Here is a 27,105-nt window from a genome sequence, read left to right as displayed (position 1 = left end):
GAAGAAATCCTGTGTGCGATCTCCACCAGTCCTATTCACCACAGTTATGGCCCAGATTTCTCTGCCTGTGAGAGGCAGCATGTTTTTTACAAGATAGTGAGGTGGTGTTTATCTGGCCTGTCGCTCAAAGCCACAGACGTAATTGCTGCGAAGAAGCACAATCCTGTAGTCAATTCGAGGTTAGATGTTGCAGATGAGAGAAGTTTGATGATCGGGCTTAAAACTTTAAAGCTAAATGTAAGAAGAAACGCGGGCGGAAATTAATTGTGATCTTGGCAGCAGGGTGTGGAGAGAACGGAAGAGGGATGGGAATTGGGCAGAAGTGCCAGCATCAGATTCCTGTCATTGATAAAACTGTCCCCAGTTACATAGGGGGTGGGAAGGCCTGATGCATCCCCACCCCTGGCAGCAGGATGTCAGTTAGGCTCATTTACAAGCCAATTGATACCCATTAACCCTGAACCCGCTGCAATTTAATGATGACTCAGGGAGTAAATGGAAGCTCTAGTTGGACAGGATTTCCTCCCCAGGCATCCTCAACCTAGAGAAGGCCCGACACTGACCTATTAAGTGGTTGACACTTAATTCCATTCGGCTGCCCCCGCAAAACTGAGGGGGTTCCCCTCCCTTTCTGCAACTGGTAGATGAGACCCCCATGTGCAATTAGCTCTCACCCAGGAATTTTGGCAGTTATCTACAGATTTCCGCCATGCAATAACTATTCTTTGTGTTTTACTTTGACCCGTTAAACCCGGGCAGACTAAGCATGATGCCTGAGGCATAAATGTGAAAGATGGTCTCAAAGCTTGACAATACAATAAATCTATATCTGTATCCCTCTTCCACTTATTGTGTTAATATTTGAAACTTTTAAAACTAAAGTCATGGTTATGGTCAGGTTATGACTATTTATGTAGATGCAGCTTCTTGGCAGCAGCATGTTAACATCATGGATCAAATTCGCATTCACAGTCATTTACTAAATTATCGGCTTACAAATACCAATACTGGAAGAGTACATTGTTTATCCCAACATGAGTGAAACATTGTGAAGAAAATATTAATGAGTTGCACATTCATATATTTTTATAAACTTTTTTGCCCTGTGATGCACAATCAATTGCACAAAGACTAAAGTTGGATACAACTGTGGCTTTATTACAGTCAGATGCGTGGCCTCCTGCTGCAGCTGGCGAAATGGCAGGGCACTGGAGGTCATGCATATTTATACAGTTCTCCGTGGGCGGGGCCAGCCGGCAGGAGCTACCGGCGAACCTGTAGTGCAGGTCCTACCTTACATCTCCTATTAGTGGTTCACCACACCCTGGCACAATGGAAAAAAAAATCACTTCAATCTGAAGTATTTGCAATCTAGTCTGTCAGTGGAGCAGATTACCTCAAATATTCACATTGAGAGGAACACAAAAGGTATTGTGCAATACGAAGCCTGCCACACAATAGCTGTTTGTTTCTCTCTTAGTGAATGAAAAGCACACAATTGGAATGGATACCAAAGGAATCTATTTATTTTGAGTTTAGCTGACAAAAATGAATACTAATTTAGAGCTCTCAAAGAATCCTACATTACAATAGAGACTACACTTCCAAAGTAACTCATTGGTTGTAAAGTGCTTTGGGATACCCTGAATGTGTGAAAGGCCACCATATAAATGCAAACCTTTCTTTATTTAAGACTTGTGCTTCACATTCTCCATAACGATTTTTAAATTCAGAACCTGGAACAACAGACATAATTCACCACCCAGTTGATTAGATAGTCTGAGGGATTGGCAAATAGCTTTGTATGTATATTGAAGTAAAGGTGCAATGTGCAGAACTTAATGCTCACCACCCTCCAAGGCAAATTTGGAGGTGAAGGGGTGCTCCTTGGTAGGGTGGGAAGGGTACGCTGCCCACCCCTGCCCCGCCCCAGCCCTGCCCTGTCCCTCCCCAGCCCCTCCCCTCCCCAGCCCCTCCCCTCCCCACCCCTGCCCCTCCCCTCCCCACCCCTGCCCCTCCCCTCCCCACCCCTGCCCCACCCCACCCCCAATTAATTGCTTGCTAATGTGCTGAAATGGTGGCATAGTGATTGTGTTGCTGGATGAGTAATTCAGATGCCATAGGCAAGTGTTCAAATCCCACCATGGCAGCTGGGGGAATTTCAATTCAATTAATTAAATAAATCTGGAATAAGAATCTCATACTAGTAAAGGTGACTGTGAAACTACAGGATTGTTGTAAAATCCAACTGGTTCACTAAAGTCCTTTTCAGAAGGAAATCTGCTGTCTTTGCTTACATGTAATTCCAGATTCACAGTGTTTGACTCTTAACAATCCTCTGAAATGGCTTAACTATCCAATGATATCAAACAGCTGTCAGAAGGTATAATGAGAATCACTACATGGACTGCAGTGGTTGAAGATAGTAGCCTCAAGAGCAATTGGGATGGACAATTAATTTGGATCTTGCCAATGATACCCACCTCCTTTGGTTGATTTTTTAAAAAAAGTGCCTCACAATATTTTGTTGGTTACTAATGAGAAATTTGTGGGGGGTTTAAACAATATACTTAATTGAGACATCTGTGCTAATCTGATAGCTCCTAATTTTTGTCTCAGCTTTTCAAAGTCTCAAATTTATCATCAATGTTTGAAAACAAATTCTACTGTTTTGATTGCAAGTACAGATGAAATGAGGTACTTTGCAAAAAAAAAATCATGCTTAGTAATATTACAGACAAATTAGTAGCTAGCAGCTACTGATATTATTTGATAAATTTATCAACATGGAACCAATAGAAGCGGAATGTTGGAGCACAAATCTGGCAACTTGGCTAACATCCTGCACGCTATTTTACAAAGTGCATAGCCAAGAAAGCTTGAGGAATAGACAAGAATTTGAATGAAATTCCAACTATTCCGAAAGTTTTTATTTCTAATTCTACTTTAGACAATAAATTAAAAATATTGTGCTGAGCCAATCAGTGTATGCAATTCTTATTATAAATGAACTATTTTTGAACCAACAAACTCATGCTCACTTGTTCTTTCTGAGCAGCTGTTTGCATTGTAATGGATGGCAACAGCAGCAATAACTTCCATCCATATAGCACCTTTAACCGTACCCCCAAGGAACTTCAAAGGAAAGCTGTCAAACAAACTTCCAAGCCACATAATGCGATATTAGGATGAGTGATAATAAGCTTGGTCAAAGAGGTAGAGTTTAGGAATATTTTACAGGAAGAGAGGGTGATAGAGGCGCGAAAGAGATTGAGAGAAGATATCCCGCAGTTTAAGGCCAGGCAGCTGAATGCACAGCTGCCAATGGTAGAGCAAGTAAAATCAGAAATGCATAAAAGACCTGGGGAGTCATTCTCCGACCCCCCCGCCGGGTCGGAGAATCGCCAGGGGCTGGCGTGAATCCCGCCCCCGCCGGTTGCCGAAGTCTCCGGCACCGGATATTCGGCGGGGGCGGGAATCGCGCCGCGCCGGTTGGCGGGCCCCCCCGCTCGATTCTCCGGCCCGGATGGGCCGAAGTCCCGCCGATAAATTGCCTGTCCCGCCGGCGTGGGTTAAACCACCTTTTGAACGGCGGGACAAGGCGGCGTGGGCGGGCTCCGGGGTCCTGGGGGGGGGCGCGGGGCGATCTGGCCCCGGGGGGTGCCCCCACGGTGGCCTGGCCCGCGATCGGGGCCCACCGATCCGCGGGCGGGCCTGTGCCGTGGGGGCACTCTTTCCCTTCCGCCTCCGCCACGGTCTCCACCATGGCGGAGGCGGAAGAGATTCCCTCCACTGCGCATGCGTGGGAAACTGTCAGCGGCCGCTGACGCTCCCGCGCATGCGCCGCCCGGGGATGTCATTTCCGCGCCAGCTGGCGGGGCAACAAAGGCCGTTTCCGCCAGCTGGCGGGGCGGAAATTCCTCCGGCGCCGGCCTAGCCCCTCAATGTTGGGGCTCGGCCCCCAAAGATGCGGAGCATTCCGCACCTTTGGGGCGGCGCGATGCCCGTCTGATTGGCGCCGTTTTGGGCGCCAGTCGGCGGACATCGCGCCGTTTCGGGGGAATTTCGCCCCTGAAGTGGAAGAGTGCAGAAATCATGTAGGATTGTAGAGCTGGAGGAGTTACAGAAATAAGGGAGTGGGGAGTGATCTGAAAACAAGGGTGAGAATTTTAAAGTTAAGGTGTTACCGGACCAGGAGTCTATGTTGGTCAATGAGCAAGTGTGATGGTGAAGGGGACTTGATGAAAGCTAGAACAGCAAAAACCACAGCCCCTCTGATGGATAGTTGATATCACTCCCACACTTTGGAATCTTATCTGTTGCTTAGTTTACTTCACTGAAAAATTGATCATTGACCGGTTGTAAACTCCGCATCCAGAACTGTGACAGCTGGTAATTTGAAATAAAGTAAAAAGTCGGAAAATGTAAAAGTGGAAAATGTATGCAAGATCCCAGATAACGGGCAAAATTCTTCGCCTCGCGACGCTGCAAACATGAACTGCGATCAGGCGTAGAATTGGGCGTCCAGCCAAAATTGAGATCTACCCCCGATGCCGATTCGGATGCCACGCTCTGGTCCTTTGCTGGTGGCAATAACCAGGTTGTGTCCCATACTGGCAGTGGTATACAAAACCGGCATTTGCATGTATTTAAATGTGATTAGCCGGTTGGACAGTTCATGCTCCACTCTTCTCAGGCGGGTGTCAATTACTATAAGTATTGACAAACATGGACTGGGCGCCATGGCTGCAGAGGGGAAGCAGGAGGCCAAAAAAAACATTGAAAAACCGTTGAATATGTCGGACTTGCTGGGGAATGGCTTCCCGGGCAGGGTGCAGCAGCGGGTAGTGACTTGGTACCAAGTCCGTGGACTTGGGGTCTCCCCTTCAGGATCGAGGTGGCTTGGCTCAGACCGTGCTGCAGTCGTTCTTTTAAATGTACCCATTTGGTGCTACTTACAGGCTCCTGGCTGCTCAAACTGCTGAGTGCTGTCTGTGTCCTTTAAATGCTCAGAAATAATCTGGTCATCTGGGAGCCCATCCACACTACCCCTCTGGACACCCTCACACTCCAGCTGCATCATTAAGGGCCAAGCTCAATAAGAAGCCCACCGGGTGTTGGCTGCCCCATTACAGCTGAAGCGGATCAGCAGAGCTCACCCCAACCAGAGGACATCTGCACCACAGCCTTCGGAACCTTCACAGGGCAGAGGATCCACCAGTAACCCCCACCTCTCCGGATCACTGGCAGCGCTGACTGCCTCTGCCACCACCTCCCAGGCAGTGTTCAGGAGGGCAGGCTTGAGTCTGTGGCCCACGCTGGGTAAGAGGGTGTCCCACCGCTCCTCACAGGCATAGAGCTGTGCGTCCATCTCGGATTCCTGACCTTGGGGGGAAAGTCTTCTCTGAGACTGCAGTGGGTGTGTGGTAAGACCATAAGACCATAAGATATAGGAGCAGAAGTAAGGCCATTCGGCCCATCGAGTCCACTCCACCATTCAATCATGGCTGATTTCAACTCCATTTACCCTCTCTCTCTCCATAGCCCTTAATTTCTCGAGAAATCAAGAATTTATCAACTTCTGTCTTAAAGACACTCAACGTCCCGGCCTCCACCGCCCTCTGTGGCAATGAATTCCACAGACCCACCACTCTCTGGCTGAAGAAATGTCTCCTCATCTCTGTTCTAAAGTGACTCCCTTTTATTCTAAGGCTGTGCCCCCGGGTCCTAGTCTCCCCTGCTAATGGAAATAACTTCCCTACGTCCACCCTATCTAAGCCATTCATTATCTTGTAAGTTTCTATTAGATCTCCCCTCAACCTCCTAAACTCCAATGAATATAATCCCAGGATCCTCAGACGTTCATCGTACGTTAGGCCTACCATTCCTGGGATCATCCGTGTGAATCTCCGCTGGACCCGTTCCAGTGCCGGTTTGTCCTTCCTGAGGTGTGGGGCCCAAAATTGCTCACAGTATTCTAAATGGGGCCTAACTAATGCTTTATAAAGCTTCAGAAGTACACCCCTGCTTTTATATTCCAAGCTCTTGAGATGAATAACAACATTGCATTTGCTTTCTTAATTACGGACTCAACCTGCATGTTTACCTTTAGAGAATCCTGGACTAGGCCTCCCAAGTCCCTTTGCACTTCAGCATTATGAATGTTGTCACCGTTTAGAAAATAGTCCATGCTTCTATTCTTTTTTCCAAAGTGCAAGACCTCGCACTTGCCCACGTTGAATTTCATCAGCCATTTCTTGGACCACTCTCCTAAACTGTCTAAATCTTTCTGCAGCCTCCCCACCTCCTCCATACTACCTGCCCCTCCACCTATCTTTGTATCATCGGCAAACTTAGCCAGAATGCCCCCAGTCCCGTCATCTAGATCGTTAATATATAAAGAGAACACTGAACCCTGCGGGACACCACTCGTCACCGGTTGCCATTCCGAAAAAGAACCTTTTATCCCAACTCTCTGCCTTCTGCCTGACAGCCAATCGTCAATCCATGTTAGTACCTTGCCTCGAATACCATGGGCCCTTATTTTACTCAGCAGTCTCCCGTGAGGCACCTTATCAAAGGCCTTTTGGAAGTCAAGGTAGATAACATCCATTGGCTCTCCTTGGTCTAACCTATTTGTTATCTCTTCAAAGAACTCTAACAGGTTTGTCAGGCACGACCTCCCCTTACTAAATCCATGCTGACTTGTCCTAATCCGACCCTGCACTTCCAAGAATTTAGAAGTCTCATCCTTAACAATGGATTCTAGAATCTTGCCAACAACCGAGATTAGGCTAATTGGCCTAAAATTTTCCATCTTTTTCCTTGTTCCCTTATTTAGTGGAGTGCTGAAGTGGAGTGCTTAAAAACAGCTCCAGCTGCCTGACCCTTTGGTGCTATCTAATAATAGAGGCTGGTTTAGCAAGGGGCTGGTTTAGCACAGTGGGCTAAACAGCTAGCTTGTAATGCAGAACAATGCCAGCAGTTCATGCTTAATTCCCGTACTGGCCTCCTCGAACAGGCGCCGGAATGTGGCGACTAGGGGCTTTTCACAGTAACTTAATTGAAGCCTACTTGTGACAATAAGCGATTATTATGAATAATCTTTGTTACTTTAACACTGCAATGAAGTTTCTGTGAAAATCTCCTGATCGCCACACTCCGGCGCTTTTTCGGGTTCATGGAGGGAGAATTCAGAATGTCCAATTCACCTAACAAGGACGTTCGGGACTTGTTGGAGAAACTTGTGGGAGCATCCGGAGGAAACCCACACAGACACGGGGAGAACCTGCAGACTCCGCACAAATAGTGACCGACATCGGCAATCGAACCTGGGACCCTGCTGCTGTTAAGCAGAAGTGCTAACCACTGTGCTACCTTGCCACCCATTAGCAGGGCCCATTAGCATGTCCTGAATTGCTCTGCAAATACCACCCCCAAAGGGGCTGCTGCCCTCTGCCCGGCAAGCCATTCCCCAGCAAGTCCGAAAAAGCAAGTCGCAAAATCTAATGAGGTCTCACGAGACGCCGCAGTCTGGATCTCGTTCTCACTGGGCGGGATCCAGATTTGCATATTTAAGTGAGCAGTTAGGCTCACTTAACTATGTCTGCATTGGATTCTCCCAAAGGTCAGGATCGAATGACCTCACCTGGGAGACGTCGCCAGGGCGCCCTTTAGCACCAGTCCACACAAAGGTGGACGAGGCGTAACGGAAACTGGGGGGCTCTCGCTGACCATTGGAGGCCCCGGGTGACCGGGTTCTGGGCAGGGTAGTACCCTGGTACTCTCGCTGGCGCTCTGGCAACTTGGCACTGCCAGACTGACACCTTGCAAGTGCCACTTGGTCACCCTGGCAATGCCACCATGGCACTGCTGGAGTGGCTCTGCCAGGCTGGCAGCAACATTGCCAGGGTGGCCAATACCAGGATGGCACTGCCAAGGATCGGGCCCAGAGGTGCCCTGTCCTTATCAGGTGGAGTGGGGAGGGGGGGGGGTCTCAAGGACCCACTAACTGGTAAGTTGGGGCACTGGGGTGAGTGGTCCAGAGGCCGTGGTGGGGGGCCAGGGATCGGGGAGATCGGGGCGGGATTTAAAATGCCATTTCCTTTGTGTGGGGCCTCGGCGTGGCATTCCTCACCAAGGACAAATAAAAACAGAATCCTGTTTGATATTGGGGCCGTTTCCCCTGGATGTTGGCGGTGGTAGTCTTGCTTACCGAGAGCTGAGGGCCAATCAGAGATAAATGGCTGGCAGATGTGGTTCTCCGCAGCACTGAAGGGAGGCTGTGGCTATGGCTGGAAGGACACCCTCCCTCTGGAGTCCCAAGATTATACAGCAACCCATCATCAGGCGGGATGAGTTTGTGGGGCGAGGATCAGAGAGGGACGGGGGTATTGCGGTCAACAGATAGGGCAGGGGTGGAGGTTTTCAGTTCCCCACCACCTCCTGCTTTCCCGAGTGTTGCGTTCCGCAATCAGGCACTGAGTACCTTTGATTGAGGAACCATCCCTCCGCCGGAGGTGCCAAGTTGGCCGCAAGGTTTTAGCTGCCTTGCACTCTGCGGCTGAGTTAATACCAGCGGCAGTGGAATGAGGCCCTTAAGTGGTCATTAATTGACCACAAGGGCCTTAATTGGTGCCATGGGCCTTCCCACCCATAGCTTCATGCTGGCAGATGCGGGAATGTGGTGGGGTTCAGGAGTGCCACCATCCCCCCGAATTAAATACCCTTCCCACCAGATCTCACCACCAGAGAAAGTGCAACTTTTTTGGGTCTTTGACTTTTATCAAAACTTCTGTTGAAAGGTTACAGACATGAAAAGTTAGCTTTATTTCTCTCTCCCCAATGCTTCCAGAACTGGGGCGAGATTCTCCGACCCCCCGCCGGGTCGGAGAATCGCGGGGGGCTGGCGTGAATCCCGCCCCCGCCGGTTGCCGAATTCTCCACCACCGGATATTCGGCGGGGGCGGGAATCGCGCCGCGCCGGTTGGCGGGCCCCCCCCCTCGATTCTCCGGCCTGGATGGGCCGAAGTCCCGCCGCTAAAATGCCTGTCCCACCGGCGTAGATTAAACCACCTACCTTACCGGCGGGACAAGGTGGCGCGGGCGGGCTCCGGGGTCCTGGGGGGCGTGGGGTGAATTGGCCCCGGTGGCCTCGCCCGCGATCGGGGCCCACCGATCCGCGGGCGGGCCTGTGCCGTGGGGGCACTCTTTCCCTTCCGCCTTCGTCACGGTCTCCACCATGGCGGAGGCGGAAGAGACTCCCTCCACTGCGTATGCACGGGAATGCCGTCAGCGAACGCTGACGCTCCCGCGCATGCGCCGTCCGGAGATGTCATTTTCGTGCCAGCTGGCGGTGCACCAAAGGCCTTTTCCGCCAGCTGGCGGGGCGGAAATTTGTCCGGTGTGGGCCTAGCCCCTTAAGGTTGGGGCTCGGCCCCCAAAGATGCGGAGCATTCCGCACCTTTGAGGCGGCGCGATGCCCAACTGACTTGCGCCGTTTTGGGCACCAGTCGGCGGACATCGCGCCGTTTCCGGAGAACTCCGCCCCTGCTGATTATTTCCAGCATCTGCTGTATTTCACTCTTGAAGTAAAAGTCAGAAATACATTAACTATAATGTAAGAAACTGGGCCCTAAATTTGAAAGGATATTGCTGTCAGGGGACCATATGGAAATGTACAAAGAAATGTTTTTCATGTTCTTACTGCCCTATTTACACTCAAAAATGGAACAGTAGTCAGACCAAAATAGTGCATGAAAAGACTCACCACTGAGTTCCCATCTGTGTCAACGTTTGGGTGGGTTTTGATTCGGGTGGTCAGAGCTTCCTCTGGATATAGGCCTCATGAATGGATACTAATCAGGGTCAAATGCAGTTCCTCCATAAAAGGAAAATTTGCTGTCAGTAACTGGAGAAATATGACTAATTATTTAACTTTGCAGAGATTTATTTGATTGATAAGTAGACCCTAGGTTTACAGCATTATATTAAAATGTATTTGATCATCTAGTTAGGGTTAAAGCCATTCCTATGCTTTATCTATTCACGGCATAGAATTATCCTTTTAGCTTTAAAGCTTAAACATTTTCCAGCTGATTAATTTTTACAAGACTATATTTGAGACACTGCAGGTTATGAAGATGTGGTGCCATAGGATTGGCAGAGCATGCTGGTACTGCAAAACTGCTGCAACGATAGAAAACTGAAAGCTGGGATTGTGGTATAGGCAGAAAAGCCCTAGAAATGTGCAATTTGCATTGACATCCATCTTTTTCCAGTTTGGTTTCAGCATTTGTGCATGAACCATAGATTTTGAAGGTCAAAAAACTGGTACCAACAGTGCAAGCGAGGACACAGTCTTTCTTCTGCAATACCAGTAAAGAATCAATGTTTCAGAGAAGAAGGAAGACAATTAACTATATTACATTTGGCAAAGTATAATGTAAAGAGACGTTACTTTACTGATACAGAACCATCAGTTCCATTGATCTTCTCATTGCACTTAAGTTTAATCAACTAATTATTTATCTAGTATGCATTTATCCTGACAGAGTGGACAGCAAAGTTATTAAGAAAAATGAGCATGGCCATTTTATCAGATATTTATTTATGTGTGGCTTTTATTCTGGAGTCTCTCCAAGGAAGTTGCATTTCATTAGCAATCATCAGAAGGAAGATGGATGAGAATGGAAACTGTGCTTATTAATAGTCTGTGTCAGATTTCTTTCCGAAACTCAGTTCTATATTGTAGAGAAAAAAAGATGAAAGACACGCAAGTATAGTGTGCTTTCCATAACCTCAGGGTATCGCAAAGCCAGAGACGCACATGACAGTTAAATATTATGGTTGACATTATTGTCTTTACTCTCAGGGTAAGAAACTAGAAGACCTGATCCACTTTCCCAGACCACTGTGCATACACGGAGACAAAAATGTACTGTAACAACAACAACTTGCATTTATATAATACCTTTAACATATAAAGCATCCCAAAGTGCTTCACAGAAGCTTAAGGTGTTATGAAAAATAAGAATACATAATTTTTAAGAACACTTAAAAAGATTGTGTGCTCAACAAAACTACCCCTTTTCCATATAATAGCCCAAGCATCTATCGTTCCTCTATATCCCACTATCACTTTACTCTCCAGATGTGCATCTTCAACTTATTTTTGCTGTCTACCTTATTCGTTTTCCAAAATTCTCTATGCAACAAGGCGTCTGGGGCCTTGGATATCTAACTCCTTCGTGTTCCTGGTTTCCTAATTTTGATATCGCATGATATCTGAACCAATTTCTATAGTTACCTTGGATCAGTTTTGTTTTTTCATATTTTGAAAACTTTAGTTGGGTCAGGCCAAAGTCGTCTACTTTACAACAAAAAGCAAATCCAACTTCTGAACAGTCAAGGGAGGGCATGAACCAAATCACATCAGCTGGAATGGGCTGGGAACATCGGAAACTGATTGGTGCCCCACTCAAATCCCGGAATTCTCCCGACAGAGTGGAGATTTGCGCGGGGCGCAATGCAACCAGAAAATCGCCCCAGAAAGTTCCAAACTCGCACCACTGTCTGAGAGAAAAAAAAATGTCCTCATCTCTGTTCTATAAGGACAATCTCTCATTTTAAAACAGTGACCCTAGTGCCTGACTCATCCACAACAGGAAACACCTCCACCTTGTCAAGACCATTCAGGATCTTATATACTTCAATCAAGTCACCCCTCATTCTTCTAAACTCCAGTAGAAATAAGCCCAGTTTGTCCAAACTATTTTCATAAGAACATGCACATTCCAGGTATCAATCCAGTAAACCTCCTGAGAACCACCTCCAACGCAGTTGCATCTTCCCTTAAATAAGGAAACCAACACTGTACACAGTATTCAAGATGTGGTCTCACCAGTGCTCTATATAGCTGAAGCATAACATCTTTACTTTGATGTTAAATTCCTCTCGTAATAAAGGATAGTATTCCATTGGCCTTCTTGATTATGTGCTGTGACTGCATATTAACTATTTGTGACACATACAAGAACACCTAGATCCCTCAGCACCTCGAAATTCTGCAGTCTCCATTTCAGTAATACTCTGCTTTTTTATACTTCCTGCCAAATGAACAACTTCACATTTCCCACATTACTCCATCTGCCAGATTTCTGCCCACTCACTCATATCTGTCTGGGATCTCCTTATATCTTCTTATCAACATATTTTCCTACCTATCTTTGGGTCGTTTACAAATTTAGCTACCTTTTCTCCCATCATCTAAGTCACTGATGTAAATTGTAAGAAGTTCAGGCCTCAATACAGACTCCTGCGGATCCCGCTTGTCACATCCTGACAATCAGACAAAGACTCAATTATGCATACTCTAGCCAATCGTCTATCTATACTAATATGTTACCTCCTTCACCATGAGCTTTTATTTTCCACAATAACCTTTAATGTAGTACTTTGTCAAATGCATTCTGTAAATCCAAGTATGATGGGCGGGATTCTCTGACCCCCCCGCCGGGTCGGAGAATCGCCGGGGGCTGGCGTGAATCCCGCCCCCGCCGGTTGCCGAATTCTCTGGCACCGGATATTCGGCGGGGGTGGGAATTGCGCCGCGCCGGTTGGCGGGTCCCCCCCCCCGACAATTCTCCGGCTGCGTTGGGCCGAAATCCCGCTGCTGGAATGCCTGTCCCGCCGGCGAGAATCAAACCACCTCTCTTACCGGCGGGACAAGGCGGCGCGGGCGGGCTCTGGGGTCCTGGGGAGGGCGTGGGGAGATCTGGCCCCGGGGGGTGCCCCCACGGTGGCCTGGCCTACGATCGGGGCCCACCGATCTGCGGGCGGGCCTGTGCCATGGGGGCACTCTTTTCCTTCCGCCTTCGCCATGGTCTCCACTATGGCGGAGGCGGAAGAGACCCCCTCCACTGCGCATGCGCGGGGATGCCGTGAGCAGCTGCTGACGCTCCCGCGCATGCGCCGCCCGACAAAGTCAGTTTCGCGCCAGCTGGTGGGGCACCAAAGGCCTTTCCCGCCAGCTGGCGGGGCGGAAATCAGTCCGGCGCGGGCCTAGCCCCTCAAGGTTAGGGCTTGGCCCCTCAAGCTGCGGAGGATTCCGCACCTTTGGGGCGGCGCGATGCCGGACTGATTTTTGGCGCCGGTCGGCGGACATCGCGCCGATTACGGAGAATCCCGCCCAGTGTGTCTACAGGCTCGATCCACAGCCCCTGCTATTCTTTCAAAGAACTCTAATAAATTGGTTAAACATGATTTCCCTTTCACAAAACCATGCTGACTTTTCCCTATTACCGTGCGTTTTTCTAAGTGCCGAGATATATACTCTTTAATGATTGATTCTAACACCTTCTCCTTAACAGATGTCAAGCTACTCATATTTGCCACTTTCCAGTCTGATGGAACCTTTCCAGAATCTGGGGAATTTTGGACAATTAACACCAACACATATACTAGCTCATTAGCCACCTTTTTCAAGACCTGAGGATGAAGTAAGGCAAGACCTAGAGACCGGTCAGCCCGCAGCTCCATCAGCTTGCTCAGTGCAGCTTTCCTACTGATTGCATTTTCACCAAGTTCCACTCTCCCTTCCACATCCTAATTCACAGCTATTACTGCAATATTTCTCATATAATAATGATAATCTTTATTAATGTCACAAATAGGCTTGCATTAATACTGCAATGAAGTTACTGTGAAAACCCCCTGGTCGCCACACTCCGGCACCTGTTCTGGTACACTGAGGGAGAATTCAGAATGTCCAATTCACCTAACGAGCGCATCTTTTGTGAACATGTTGCCCATTACGGCAACGAGCCGAGGGTAGGCCTAAAAACGTGATCAGTGCCCGATGCTCCGGTCCCCTGCCAGCGGCAGCAGTGAGCTAAGTGCCCCGCACTGGCGATAAGATATAAATTGATCATTTTCATCCATTTGCATCTGATTAACGGGCTGGAGGCCTGATTCTTCAGGCCCCCGTGATGCTCCAGACCTCTCAGCCAGGATTCACATGGGCATGAATCACATATTTTCAAACATGGCCCTGATGCAGTGGACCCCGCGGTGGGTCAAGGGGGGTCAGTGTGTAATGGAGGTGCCCCCCGAAGTCCACCGAAAGACCCCCCTCAACGCAAATTCCCCCACCCCATTGCCTGCCACTCTGCACCCCCACCCGACCCCTCCATCAGACCCCCCCAGCTTCCTGCTGTGAAAAAGAGAAAGTCAAAACACTTAGCTGCTTTTGATGTGGTGAGAAGCTGACGATCATAGCAAGCATATTTATGAGCATTGTGATTAGCATCAAAGCAGGGTAATTGAGATGCATTCAAGCATGAAAGGAAAGATTGATCAAGAATCCACCTAGCAGCTGTCTCTGGAATAATAAAACTGTCAAATACTAGCTAATGCAATGTATTACTCTATGAAATTGAATGCAAGAGTTGCATTACAAACATTTGAGGGATTTCCAGTTAATCAGAGGATTGGATAGGGTGGACAGTGAGAGTCTTCTTCCTCGGGTGGTGATGTCTAGCACGAGGGGACATAGCTTTAAATTGAGGGGCGATAGATATAAGAGAGATGTCAGAGGTAGGTTCTTTACTCAGAGAGTAGTAAGGGCGTGGAATGCCCTGTCTGCAACAGTAGTGGACTCGCCAACACTAAGGGCATTCAAATGGTCATTGGATATACATATGGACGATAAGGGAATAGTGTAGATGGGCTTTAGAGTGGTTTCACAGGTCGGCGCAACATCGAGGGCTGAAGGGCCTGTACTGCGCTGTAATGTTCTATGTTCTATGGAAGCCTCTGACCTTTGTAACATCTTCTGCTTTAAACATTTTTCTCTGAGGCAGCAGAGGTTATAAAAGGGGAAGTGAAAATGTAATGATTTATCACCCTACTGTCTGGACTGCTCTTCAGCTTTCAGGCATGGGCCTCTGATGGGGGGGCGGGGGGGGGGGGCGGTCTGATGAGGGTCTCTGTTGGGAGTCTGATGGGAAGTCTCTGATGGGGGAATCTGGTGGGGGTGTCTAATGGGGGTCTCTGATGGGGGGTGTCTAATGGGGGTCTCTGATGGGGAGGTCTGATCGGAAGGGTCTGATGGAAGTCCTATGAAGGGGGCCTCTATTGGGGGCCTGATGAGGGGCCATTGGGGAGGGGCGCAGGTCATGTATGCGTGTTGTGGGGGGTGACCCATTATTCTCATGGTGGTGGGGATGGATGCCCCTACCAGTCAGCGGAGGTGGAGCAGGATTATCATTGTGGGGGTTAGGGGGAGGGGGGTGCAGTCGCTGGACCTCGGTATCGGGACAGCCCTCTCTTAAAGAACGGACTGATACCAGGATTCCAACAGAATCTCACAAGCTCTCCTCCATGCATAAATTTGCATGGAAAAGTAGAGGGAATCACTCCTGTGTGCCGCTCCTAGGAGACCAGGAGCGACTACTCCAGTAGGAGCACTCAGTGTCCAGAATGGAGAATCCAGCACCTTGTCTCTTGTCTTTGATACACACATCTTTCCACATCTGGGGCGAAATTCTCCGGAAACGGCGCGATGTCCGCCAACTGGCGCCCAAAACGGCGCAAATCAGACGGGCATCGCGCCGCCCCAAAGGTGCGGAATGCTCCGCATCTTTGGGGGCTGAGCCCCAACATTGAGGGGCTAGGCCCGCGCCGGACAAATTTCCACCCCGCCAGCTGGCGGAAAAGGCCTTTGGTGCCCCGCCAGCTGGCGCGGAAATGACATTGCCGGGCGGCGTATGCGCGGGAGCGTCAGCGGCCGCTGACAGCATTCCCGCGCATGCGCAGTGGAGGAAGTCTCTTCCGCCTCTGCCATGGTGGAGACCGTGGCAGAGGCGGAAGGGAAAGAGTGCCCCCACGGCACAGGCCCGCCCGCGGATCGGTGGGCCCCGATCGCGGGCCAGGCCACCGTGGGGGCACCCCCCGGGGCCAGATCGCCCCACGCCCCCCCAGGACCCCAGAGCCCGCCCGCGCCGCCTTGTCCCGCCGGTAAGGTAGGTGGTCTAATTTACGCCGGCGGGACAGGCATTTTAGTGGCGGGACTTCGGCCCATTCGGGCCGGAGAATCGAGCGGGGGGGCCCGCCAACCGGCGCGGCGCGATTCCCGCCCCCGCCGAATCTCCGGTGCCAGAGACTTCGGCAACCGGCGGGGGCGGGATTCACGCCAGCCCCCGGCGATTCTCCTACCCGGCGGGGGGTCGGAGAATTTCGCCCCTGATCCTCGAATCAACTTCATTATTTTCTGTTGCACCCTCTCAACAACCCTCTCAGAGACGCCTATTCTGGTATGACCAATTCATTATCCAGTGTGTGAGTTGATCTTTATTTTGCAGGGATGCGATTTATACTGCAATTCCAAAGTTAGTAAGCACACTAATGTGGACATTCCATTATTCAGTATTTGCCTTTGCCTGCTAGTTTTGAACAATAATGAATCTATATTGTCCATCAGATCGGAATAGCAAGAAAATGCATAATAACGAAAATGTGACTAGATTTCAAACCTATCAATCACGTTAGCTATCTCAGGATTGTACAACGTTTTTATTTTTTATGATTCATGCTGAGTCAATTATTTCTCACCCAGCTGTTGATTATTACTTGTAAAATGGCAGTGATTACACATCTGTTAATCCTGCAATATGAATGCTTTTGTGCATTAGCAGCTTGAGCCATATTAGCTCTGCATCGACCATGACAGCTCCAATTCACAGCAAAAAAAAAACAACTGCTCAAAATAAAATGAAATATATTGAACTAATGGAATCTCTAGAATGATTTCTTGTAATCTCAAGATCTGAATCAGATGATAGTCACAGACTGATGAGTCTTTCCTCTTGATGCTTATATTGTCATCTGAATCTCCCGGTGAGGTGACGGCCTTTTAAAAATGCCAATATACCTATTATTAACCATTCATATTGTAAAAATTGCTATTCTACTGTTTGACCCGGTATTATTTCAGTCTTTATTTCCTAAGGTTTTTCAGAAACGATACTATGCTCCACAACAGCTGTGTGACATTGTCAGTAGTTACAAAAGAGCTAGAAGATTGCTAGATGTTAATGTTGAATTCAAGTATAGTAACACTCTTTTCCAATTGGCTGACCATATCTTTTCAAAATGTCCTCAACAATTTTTTTTTAGGCAACGTCCCTCCTATTGCGTCATCAAAACAGCTTGAAGCAAGTTAAACTTTGCTGGTGAATTACTGGAGGAAATGTTTAAATCATTCAGGTTATTGATAATTGTAGATGGTAGCAGTTCCAAGAGAATAATAATAATCACTTATTGTCACAAGGAGGCTTCAATGAAGTGACTGTGAAAAGCCCCTAGTTGCCACATTCCGGCGCCTGTTCGGGGAGGCCAGTATGGGAATCAAACCCGCGCTGCTGCCTTGTTCTGCATTACAAGCCAGCTGTTTAGCCCACCTGCTAAACCAGCCCCTCTAAACCAGAACACATAGATCTTCCTCATTTCCCACTCATGAGTTTTCAACTTCATACTCTTTCAACTTCAATGAAATCATGGACTTTTTTTTCAGAAACTTTATGTGACAGTCTTTTTCATCCTTGACAAACAAAATGGGCCTTGTAATTTCAGTTTTCTTCCCCTTAAAATGATTTGTTATGCTGCTGTGGTATACTTCAGTTCCTGCAGCAAACCAACACACAACTGGTAAAAGAGCATTTGGTCATGATAGACCAGTCTCACGAGCCATATGGACCAGACTTAAGTCATGATCTCCGAGATTGGAATTGGAAGTGTTCAGATTAGGCTGGGGTGGAGCAGAATCACCGACAGAGGCTGAATGGCCTGTTGTTCTGCTACAAATTCTTTGCAATTCCCTGACTCCCTCTAGTGGAGAAACATTCAGTCTGAGTCCATTCCCCATTCAATTGACATCTCAAAGGAAAAAGAATATTTGTTCATGACATTAAATCTCGAGTAGTGTACCTCCAAATATTTTGTTGGATAATTGATTTCCCATGCAAAAGCATTGCCCTTTGATCCTCAATGAAAAATGCATATTTAAGGAGGGCATTTCTGTGTTTACACAGTTTATAATTGAAAAATATTGTCAGTTAGTTGACCTGTGTTTTTCAAATCAATAAAAAGTAGTCATTGGATTAATGGCTTTGGTAACCTCGTTGGTTACACGCGGTGAAAACCTTTAGAATCTGGGGCGAGATTCTCCGACCCCCCGCCGGGTCGGAGAATCGCCGGGGGCTGGTGTGAATCCCGCCCCCGCCGGTTGCCGAATTCTCCGGCACCGGAGATTCGGCGGGGGCGGGAATTGCACCGCGCCGGTTGGCGGGACCCCCCCACGATTCTCCGGCCCGGATGGGCCGAAGTCCCGCTGCTAGAATGCCTGTCCCACCGCCGTGGATTAAACCACCTACCTTACCGGCGGGACAAGGCGGCGCGGGCGGGCTCCGGGGTCCTGGGGGGGGGGGGGGGGGCGCGGGGCGATCTGGCCCCGGGGGGTGCCCCCACGGTGGCCTGGCCCGCAATCGGGGCCCACTGATGGCGGAGGCGGAAGAGACTCTCCCTCCACAGCGCATGCGCGGGGATGCCGTGAGCGGCCGCTAACGCTCCCGCGCATGCGCCGCCCGGCAATGTCATTTCCGCGCCAGCTGGCGGGGCGGAAATCAGTCCGGCGCAGGCCTAGCCCCTACAAGGTTAGGGCTGGGCCCCCGAAGATGCGGAGGAGTCCGCACCTTTGGGGCGGCGCGATGCCCGACTGATTTGCGCCGTTTTGGGCGCCGGTCGGTGGACGTCGCGCCGATACCGGAGAATTTCGCTCCTGGTGTTCAATATATTGTACAACAGTCCCATAATAGCATGTGTCAATACTGCTCGTGCTAATTTCCCCCCCTTTTTGTTTTGCAGGGAATATGGAGCTGTATACATGGTGTACCTAACGAGGAAAAGAAGAAATCACCCAACCTGGATTTAAACAGCCCTCAAACGAATATTCTGAGGCTGTTTAATACAGCAAAAACAATGGCAAATATGTCAAACCTTAATGCTTCAAGAGCAAACTCCCCTAAAAGAACTTCCAATTTCATCCAGAGAGGGTCTTTATTGCTTGATGTGGTTGATCAAAAGGGAAATTTCTTGTACTCTGATAACAGGCCCTATCAACCCAAGGAGACAGGGTTCAATGACAACAGCAGTGAAATGTTGATGTTCAATGTCAACCGACAAAAAGATAACCGCAACAATTATATACTCCAAGGGCAGCATCCTTTGACTCTAAATGATGCAAATCCCAACACTGTGGAGGTTGCAGTTAGCTCAGATACTCCTAAACTTAATTCCAAGCCAAGGCAGTTGTGGAAAAAGTCTGTAGAAACTTTGCGGCAGAACCAGGGATCACTGGTAGAAAGTGTCAATGTAGAACCCAAGCAACCTGTTAAAAATCAGAGATACCTTCCAGAAGAAGTTGCCCATTCAGACATGTCAGATTGTTCAAGCCGCACAACTTCCTATAAGGATCCTGATAACAATCAGAAGCATCATAAACATAAAGAAACTTTCAAAAAGAAATCCATGATGGCTAAGTATCCTCGAGACTGCAGTGAAATAGAACTCTCTTATCTTAGAGCAAAGGAAGGGCAACACCATCGTGACAAAGTCTACACAATTGATTCTGACCGGGAATCCAGTTATCATTCAGATCAGCATCATTACCGAGAAAACATAGCAATTCCAGAGGACCTGGATTACCCTGCAGTGTATCATGATCAGAATGAGAATTACAGGAAACAGGAAGCGCTTCTGCACCTAAACAGGACTCCTCAGCATAATGAGGACAATTTTACCAATGCTGAAAATAAATACAGCCTGTATAATAAGCACTACAGTTTGAAGGAGAAAAATATTTCCCCTGTAGATTACAATGATAGGTACAAGCAGCCCATTGCACACTGCAGAAGCTGCCTTTCCAAGCTGCCTAACTACACTCCTCACTATTCGGTCAGGTCTCCGTACAACAGATGTGATGCCTGTGTGCACACGGCAAACTTGTACGATATTAGTGAAGATCACATGTTACAAGAGCCAGTAAGCCCTATGCGTCCTGAAGAATCCTTTGCTCACCACTGGGCCACTTCTGAAGCCTCCAACATGCAAAAGGTGAACAGGCTGAGGATTAGCAGACAGCATTCATTTGACAATATCCTTGAAAGGCCTAAGGAAGTGGATCTTGGAAGACCTGCCCGAAGTGTAAGCTTGAAAGAAAAGGACAGATTTCAGGATGACCCTTATGCACATGTATTCAATATTAAACCAGAGAAACTCTTTAGCACCAAGGTTTCCGTTTTTGACCACAATTTGGAAGAAAGCAAGCGGAGTAAGTCATTGTATCCAGATCACGTCTCTGAAAATCCATTCTGGCATTCCTTTCGTGAAGATCAGCATTTGGTCCACGGTCGAAGTTCTTCTGACATATATAAACAATCTGCTGCATCAAAGGCACGCAACGCTAATCACTTTAGATCATCTATTAGGTCAACAGGATCATTCTGCTCCAGAGATGGACAAGTTCCTAATGAAGTGTACATTTCAGAACATATTATGCCTTATGTATCAAGCAGGAATAGTATTTACTGTGCTCCCAGGGTTTTGAATTCTTCCAACATTAGACGTGTGTACAAAAAAATGCCTAGTATTGAATCAGATGTTTGACTCATCATTTGTTTGTCTAATTCTACATTAATGTCATTCATTTGCTGTAGCTAGTGATGCACATAGTTGCCAACATTCTGAAATAGGAACTTAGGAGACATTAAGTGGCAGCTTTGCCAGATAGTCGTTGCTAACATTGTCTTCTTTCTCCTATTTTCTGTTAGATAGGGCTGACTGGCCTTTCCTACTATCTGATGGCAAAGGAGCAACAGAAAAGAGATACATGTTGATGATCATACCAACTGGTTAGCTTTGCTGCAAATGAAGACTGCATAAAATGACCTAGTGGAATTTATGTCGCCCTTTTTCAGTGCATTAATCTATAATAGACCACACTAGACAGGTCACAGAATCTTAGGAGAATTCTGGTTCTGTAAAGTAAGCAAGAAATAGATGACAAAGTCAATATTACTGTGTAAATGTAGGGAGTTGGCAACTATGCTATTATGTGTACTCCAGTTCTGTATCTGCTGATATTTTTAAGAACAACTGTTTTCCAAAGTGAAACCCTGAGCTAAGCAGCTAATGGAATATTCTATAAATTCTGAAACCAAGTGGAGTCCCTAGAAAAGCCAATTTATTTTTCTTTAGAAAACAATCAAAATCCTGACTGAATGTTTGCACCATTGATCGTTCAATTGTTTGAACTAATCATTGGGTCTCTGAAATGTGAGGACAGCAGTAGATTAGGCTACAGTGAGGACTACAATATTAATTTTAACATAATATCCCTGTCACACCATAAAAATCAGCATATTATTCCTTCAGTAGAAAGTGCTGCATTCAAAATATTTTGACCCACACTCTCTATTGACCCATCTGGTAGTTTGTTCCAGCCTTTATTGCTTACTCGAGTTTGTTTACCTGATGACATTGCAGACCAGCAGTCCAATGGGAACATCACTGGATTAACCTCTGGGGAGCAAAAACAATTGCTAATAAAATGCATGGCATGAAAGTTCAGGAACTTTGAGCTTCTGAACATTATAGATCTTAATAACTCCCAGTAGTTATAAAATGTAATATATGAGCTGTTAGCTTGGGGATTCACTTAACTGGATAGCTTAAATCTCCCCAGATTTGATAAACATCCCCACATGAATTGTGAAAAGGTCTGATAGCCCATCTCTTTGCAGTATATTCCCATTGTTTTATATATTTATCATGTAAGCTTGAAATGATTATTTTGAATATGGGAACAGGGATATAGGATATGCCTGTGTTCTGGCAAGAAAAATTAGAATGTTACCATTATAGAAAAGGAATATAATTATTAAAGCTAGGAAACGTAAGTAACTTCAGTTAACTCTAGATTTCTACCAGTGCTGGATTTTGCTGCTTGATAATTAAAATATGCCCACAGCTCTGAATAAGAATCTCCATAACTACTAGCATACTGTGGGAATTTTGTACTTTGAAAGAGCTGGAACATATGACTTCATGTGCCAGTGAAATGCTTAAAGTATAGAAATAATTTGCCTCTTTGATATATCCATTTAAGGCTTAAAACTCCTTTTTTTTAATGATATATTTTTCACAATATCATGTTTAATGACATAACACAGCTAAACACTGGTTCAGTGCTGTGCCCTCTACAGTTTGCTCAGATACACCATCTAAATAACAAAGAAAAGAGGCTATAACTGCATTGTATGGGAAACTAGCATTTCAGCGCATTATTACACAGTTGGTCCCCATTTAATTCTGAGACCGTGGGCTGGAATTCTCTGGCTGATCGCTGGCAGTGGATTCTCTGGTCCCACCGGCAGCCCACCCCTGCCCATGGGTTCCCCGGTGGTGTGGGGTGGCTTCAATAGAAATCCCCATTGACAGTGGCGGGAATAGAAAATTGCCCCCGGCAGTGAACGGAACACCGCCTCCTGCTGCCAAGAAATGCATGGCTGGGGTGTCGGAGAATCCAGACCATGTTTTACTTTGTAGAGAATAAATAATTGTAGCCAAAAGGCCACTCCTTTAAAATACTGTACAGTGTGTTCCTGATGCATAAATGCATGAACCCTAAATGATCAGCCTTGTCCCTTACACATATATCACAGGATATCAGGGAATCCATTTCCAATCTGCCAGCAAACCCAGGAAAGGTCAGCCAAATTTATTGAGAATGGAAATCTCAACTTAAAAGCAAAGTTCAAATTTACCTGCTAAAGAATACACCAAGAATCATCACAGCTGACACAGAAAACAAATGAAATCAAGAGAAATTATGGAACAATGTTCTGCACTTTCTTAGACATCAGGGGCGACATTCTCCGACCCCCCGCCAGGTCGGAGAATCGGCGGGGGCTGGCGTGCATCCCGCCCCCGCCGGTTGCCGAAGTCTCCGGCACCGGATATTCGGCGGGAGCGGGTATCGCGCCGCGCCGGTTGGCGGGCCTCCCCCGCTCGATTCTCCAGCCCGGGTGGGCCGAAGTCCCGCCGATAAATTGCCTGTCCCGCCGGCGTAAATTAAATCACCTACCTTCCCGGCGGGACAAGGCGGCGCGGGCGGGCTCCGGGGTCCTGGGGGGGGCGCGGGGCGATCTGACCCCGGGGGGGTGCCCCCACGGTGGACTGGCCCGCGATCAGGGCCCACTGATCCGCGGGCGGGCCTGTGCCGTGGAGGCACTCTTTCCCTTCCGCCTCCGCCACGGTCTCCACCATGGCGGAGGCAGAAGAGACTCCCTCCACTGTGCATGCGCGGGAAACTGTCAGCGGCCGCTGACGCTCCCGCGCATGCGCCGCCCCGAGATGTCATTTCCGCGCCAGCTGGCGGGGCAACAAAGGCCGTTTCCGCCAGCTGGTGGGGCGGAAATTCCTCCGGCGTCGGCCTAGCCCCTCAATGTTGGGGCTCGGCCCCCAAAGATGCGGAGCATTCCGCACCTTTGGGGCGGCGCGATGCCTGTCTGATTGGCGCGTTTTGGGCGCCAGTCGGCGGACATCGCGCCATTTCCGGAGAATTTCGCCCCAGAAATGCCAATGAGAATGTGCCAAAGATTATTAATCTTATTCACTGCCATTTAAAGGGAAAGCGGGCAGCATAATCAAAGACCCCTTCCACCGGCTTACTCAATCTTCCAACTTCTTCCATGGGCAAGAGGTACAAAAGCCTGAGAACACGCACACTCAGATTCAAAAACAGCTTCTTTCCTGCTTTTTCCAGACTCCTAAGCGACCCTCTTATGGACTGATCTGATTAATACTACACTCCTGTATGCTTCATCCAAATCCGGTGTCTATGTATTTACATTGTGTCTTGTGTTGCCCTATTACATGTTTTCTTTTCATGTACTAAATGGTCTGTTTGAGCTGCACGCAGAAAAATACTTTTCACTGTACCTTGGTACACGTGACAATAAAATCCAATCCAATCCCATGAGAACTTAAGAACTCAGTGAATGCAGAGTCTCTTCCCTCAAGTGGTTGGAGGCCAGGGCTACATTATGCATGCAATATAGGGGAACTGATCATTGCAGCTGACCTATGCTATGCCTAGAGTTGCATTGTCTACAGTATGTCAAAGAAACAATGCTCCACCCCCAGAAGTTTCATTCCATGCATCTATCGAAGCCTTCAAAAATGAAAGACAAAGAGAAAAAATTAAATTGCCACATGAATGTTCAGACTGGTGATTGGTAGGAATTCTAAAGCCCTGCTGAAGTTTCATACTTAACTTCAATTCATTCACAATGATTCTTCTCTTGCTCCAGATTAGTAAAACGTCAGCAAAATGATGGAAAGTAGGTGACAGAATACATTGCCAACACTGCTCCATGTTTTGTAGTACAACATTACTTCCCGTGCAGAACGATATATAATTTCAAGCAATAATATATTTTTTAGAAAAACAAAATGGTAAGCTCCATTAAATCTCAACAACCTTCTCCATCCTAACAGGGGATCGTTTGAGCAAACTGAACCTGTACTGGAACCTGTAGCATGTCAATCTTTTTAACATGCAGGCTACCAGCATCTCTGGCATATATATAGTAGCATTTGATAATGTCTTGTGCATGAGTAGGTCACTTCCAATTGTTCAGGAATTATGTCACTTTTAACCTGTTATCTAAGGAAGAGCCTAATTTTTTGATCACTACTCGATATTCTCATTAAAATGACCCACTTATAGTAGCCTATTTAAATAGCTTATAGTGCTTCCTCATTGAATATTGTCTTAATATATGAACTATCTGATACCAACAGTTTATTTTCTCCTTCTCTAATCAAGCAAACGCTAATAAGATGATTCAATTTCCTTTTGTAACTGCTGGTTTTTATAAATACTCTGCTTTTTAATTATTTTTTTTTGTTATAGAATAAACTAGTGCAGAACAAACTACCTACATTACTTAAGAGTATTTTGAACAGTTGTCAGATGACTAAAGAAGCAGTTTAGCCTTCCGCCACAGTGTGAGCGTAAATTAACTACTGTGCTAAAATGAGCGAAGACCTTTCAAAAGCTTGATTATTTTATCATTCTCTGAACATTTTTTTATATAATTAATCATACCAGTGATATTTCAGCTGGAATAATGAGCTTCTGTATTATAGTAGTGAATGTGAAAAATAGTGAAAATATAAACGATTGTTTACATAACTGATTAAACAAAGCTGAGACTATGCTAATCAGTGCAGTTGTTGATGGAACAAGACATTGTACATTTCAACTGCACAAAGCAATTAGTAGTTTCTCATCCCCATCCATGCCCATTAATGCTGACCCTTGACCTCTATTTTATAGAGGCGTTACAACAATAGACTGCAATATGTATGTAGAAGAAAAATGTTAATTGCATTTATTATTTGCTTTTATATTATGAGTTTCTTTTTCTTAGGATTATTTCTAAGGTTAGAGGAGTAACATGATATTGTGGAAAACTCATTGCTACAGCACGTTTAATTCAGATACAACAGATACAAATTGTGGCTGGCATCATTATAGTTTGTTTGTGCAAAAGAGAAAATTGGGAAGCAGTGCAACACAGAGCAAAACATTACTCTTTATACATGTTTTTTGGGGGGTTTATAAAACAAAATGTGAACTGTTTTGTGTCCTGCAGATAATAGTCCACCAGAACAATTCCCTTGAATTGAAGAGATTATTAGTTTAACTTTTTGAACTGAAATAGGTTTGAAGAAAATGATGGTAATGTAAGTAACGGACACGCAGCCTTCCTTTAGTTAGGAAATTTCAGAAACAAATTAAATAAGGCAGAGAATATAAACTGGAAATGAAAAGCATAGATAAATTCAAGATATATATTTTGCAAGACAGTGTGAATTAAAGCTAATAACCAAATTTTGAGGTCTGAAATGTTCTTTGGATGTGTGCATGTTGTCCTCAATCCATAAAGTATGTGTTATGCTTACCCAGTTTATATTTGTGTGCAACTCTAAAGTAAAAGCATTGGAATCCACACCTTGCCTTGCGTGCCACCACCCACAACGATATTTCATTTGACTATTGGTACTAAAGTAATTTGATTCCTGCCTATTCCTTCATTAGGTGAGAAAGTACTAATTATTTCTTTGTGACAATATAGATTTCAAACATATCTGCATATTGAAGTCTGTATTTACATTTGTTTTGATCTTTATATAAATTCTAACTGTAATATTTGCCAAGGTTGTCTTCAAAACTGTAATAAGTGGGTTTTTTTCTGTTGTAGATGTGTAGAAATTACAACTGGAATGGATATAGAATGTTCAAAGTGTTTCCACAACAGCATTTGATGTAAATAAGTTGTCAATTGTGCCAGGAAATCTGATGTAAAAATGTAAATAAGTAAAAGTATCACTTTTCTAAGGAAGACTATTTCTGCCACTTTATATCAAAATTAAAACTACAGTCACTTAACTTTCTTTAATACTGTGGGTTTTTTGCACATGAGCCTCTTTGCGTTAATGGTCTCCATTATTCGTCTCTGCAATGGAATCTTAAATACTTTACAGAAGAACAGCAAGTCCTAGCAGCTCTGATCTACAGAACTTCCAATGTTAGGAACCCAATGGGCTTGACATATCTGTCACCCTTATACTGAATGGTCACTTCAATTTCCACGGAATCCTGTGTGTCAGGCTATAAGAAGTAGAAAATTTGAAGATCATGTAGTCTGACTTGCTACCCATAAAAAAAACCAACGATACTTGCCCATTAAGTGTTTATCAATCTAGTGTTAGATTCTATACTTAAACATGGGTATGAATTACACTAGTGCCAGCAAACGGACTATATTTTTTGTTGAGAAAAGTTTGAGGATACTGTAATAGATCCAAATGCCATTGATTGCTCAACTATTCCCTAAGCTACTGTTGACAGCTCATTGATAAAAGGGTTAACCGATCCTCATTTTTCAATAATCATTGATCTTCAGGAGATGAAAGATG

General features: G+C 46.4%; 1 protein-coding gene across 2 annotated transcripts in view; it reads left to right on the top strand.

The window, feature by feature from the left end:
• grin2aa (glutamate receptor, ionotropic, N-methyl D-aspartate 2A, a) overlaps window positions 1-26,575 on the top strand; it is a 475,972-nt gene extending 449,397 nt beyond the window's left edge. The window contains exons 14-15 of one of the 2 annotated variants that reach the window (XM_072481712.1): window positions 18,922-20,508; window positions 20,886-26,575. In XM_072481712.1, coding sequence (XP_072337813.1) covers window positions 18,922-20,508; window positions 20,886-20,951 — 1,653 coding nt within the window. In that variant the 3' untranslated portion in view covers window positions 20,952-26,575. Of the gene's footprint in view, window positions 1-18,921 lie in introns of both variants that reach the window. The other variant, XM_072481711.1, reaches the window with a different exon arrangement.
• The last annotated feature ends 530 nt before the right edge of the window (window positions 26,576-27,105 follow it).

This window comes from Scyliorhinus torazame, chromosome 17 (assembly GCF_047496885.1).
Source record: "Scyliorhinus torazame isolate Kashiwa2021f chromosome 17, sScyTor2.1, whole genome shotgun sequence".
Classification (NCBI taxonomy): domain Eukaryota; kingdom Metazoa; phylum Chordata; class Chondrichthyes; order Carcharhiniformes; family Scyliorhinidae; genus Scyliorhinus; species Scyliorhinus torazame.
This window is presented reverse-complemented; position numbering and strand designations above follow the sequence as displayed.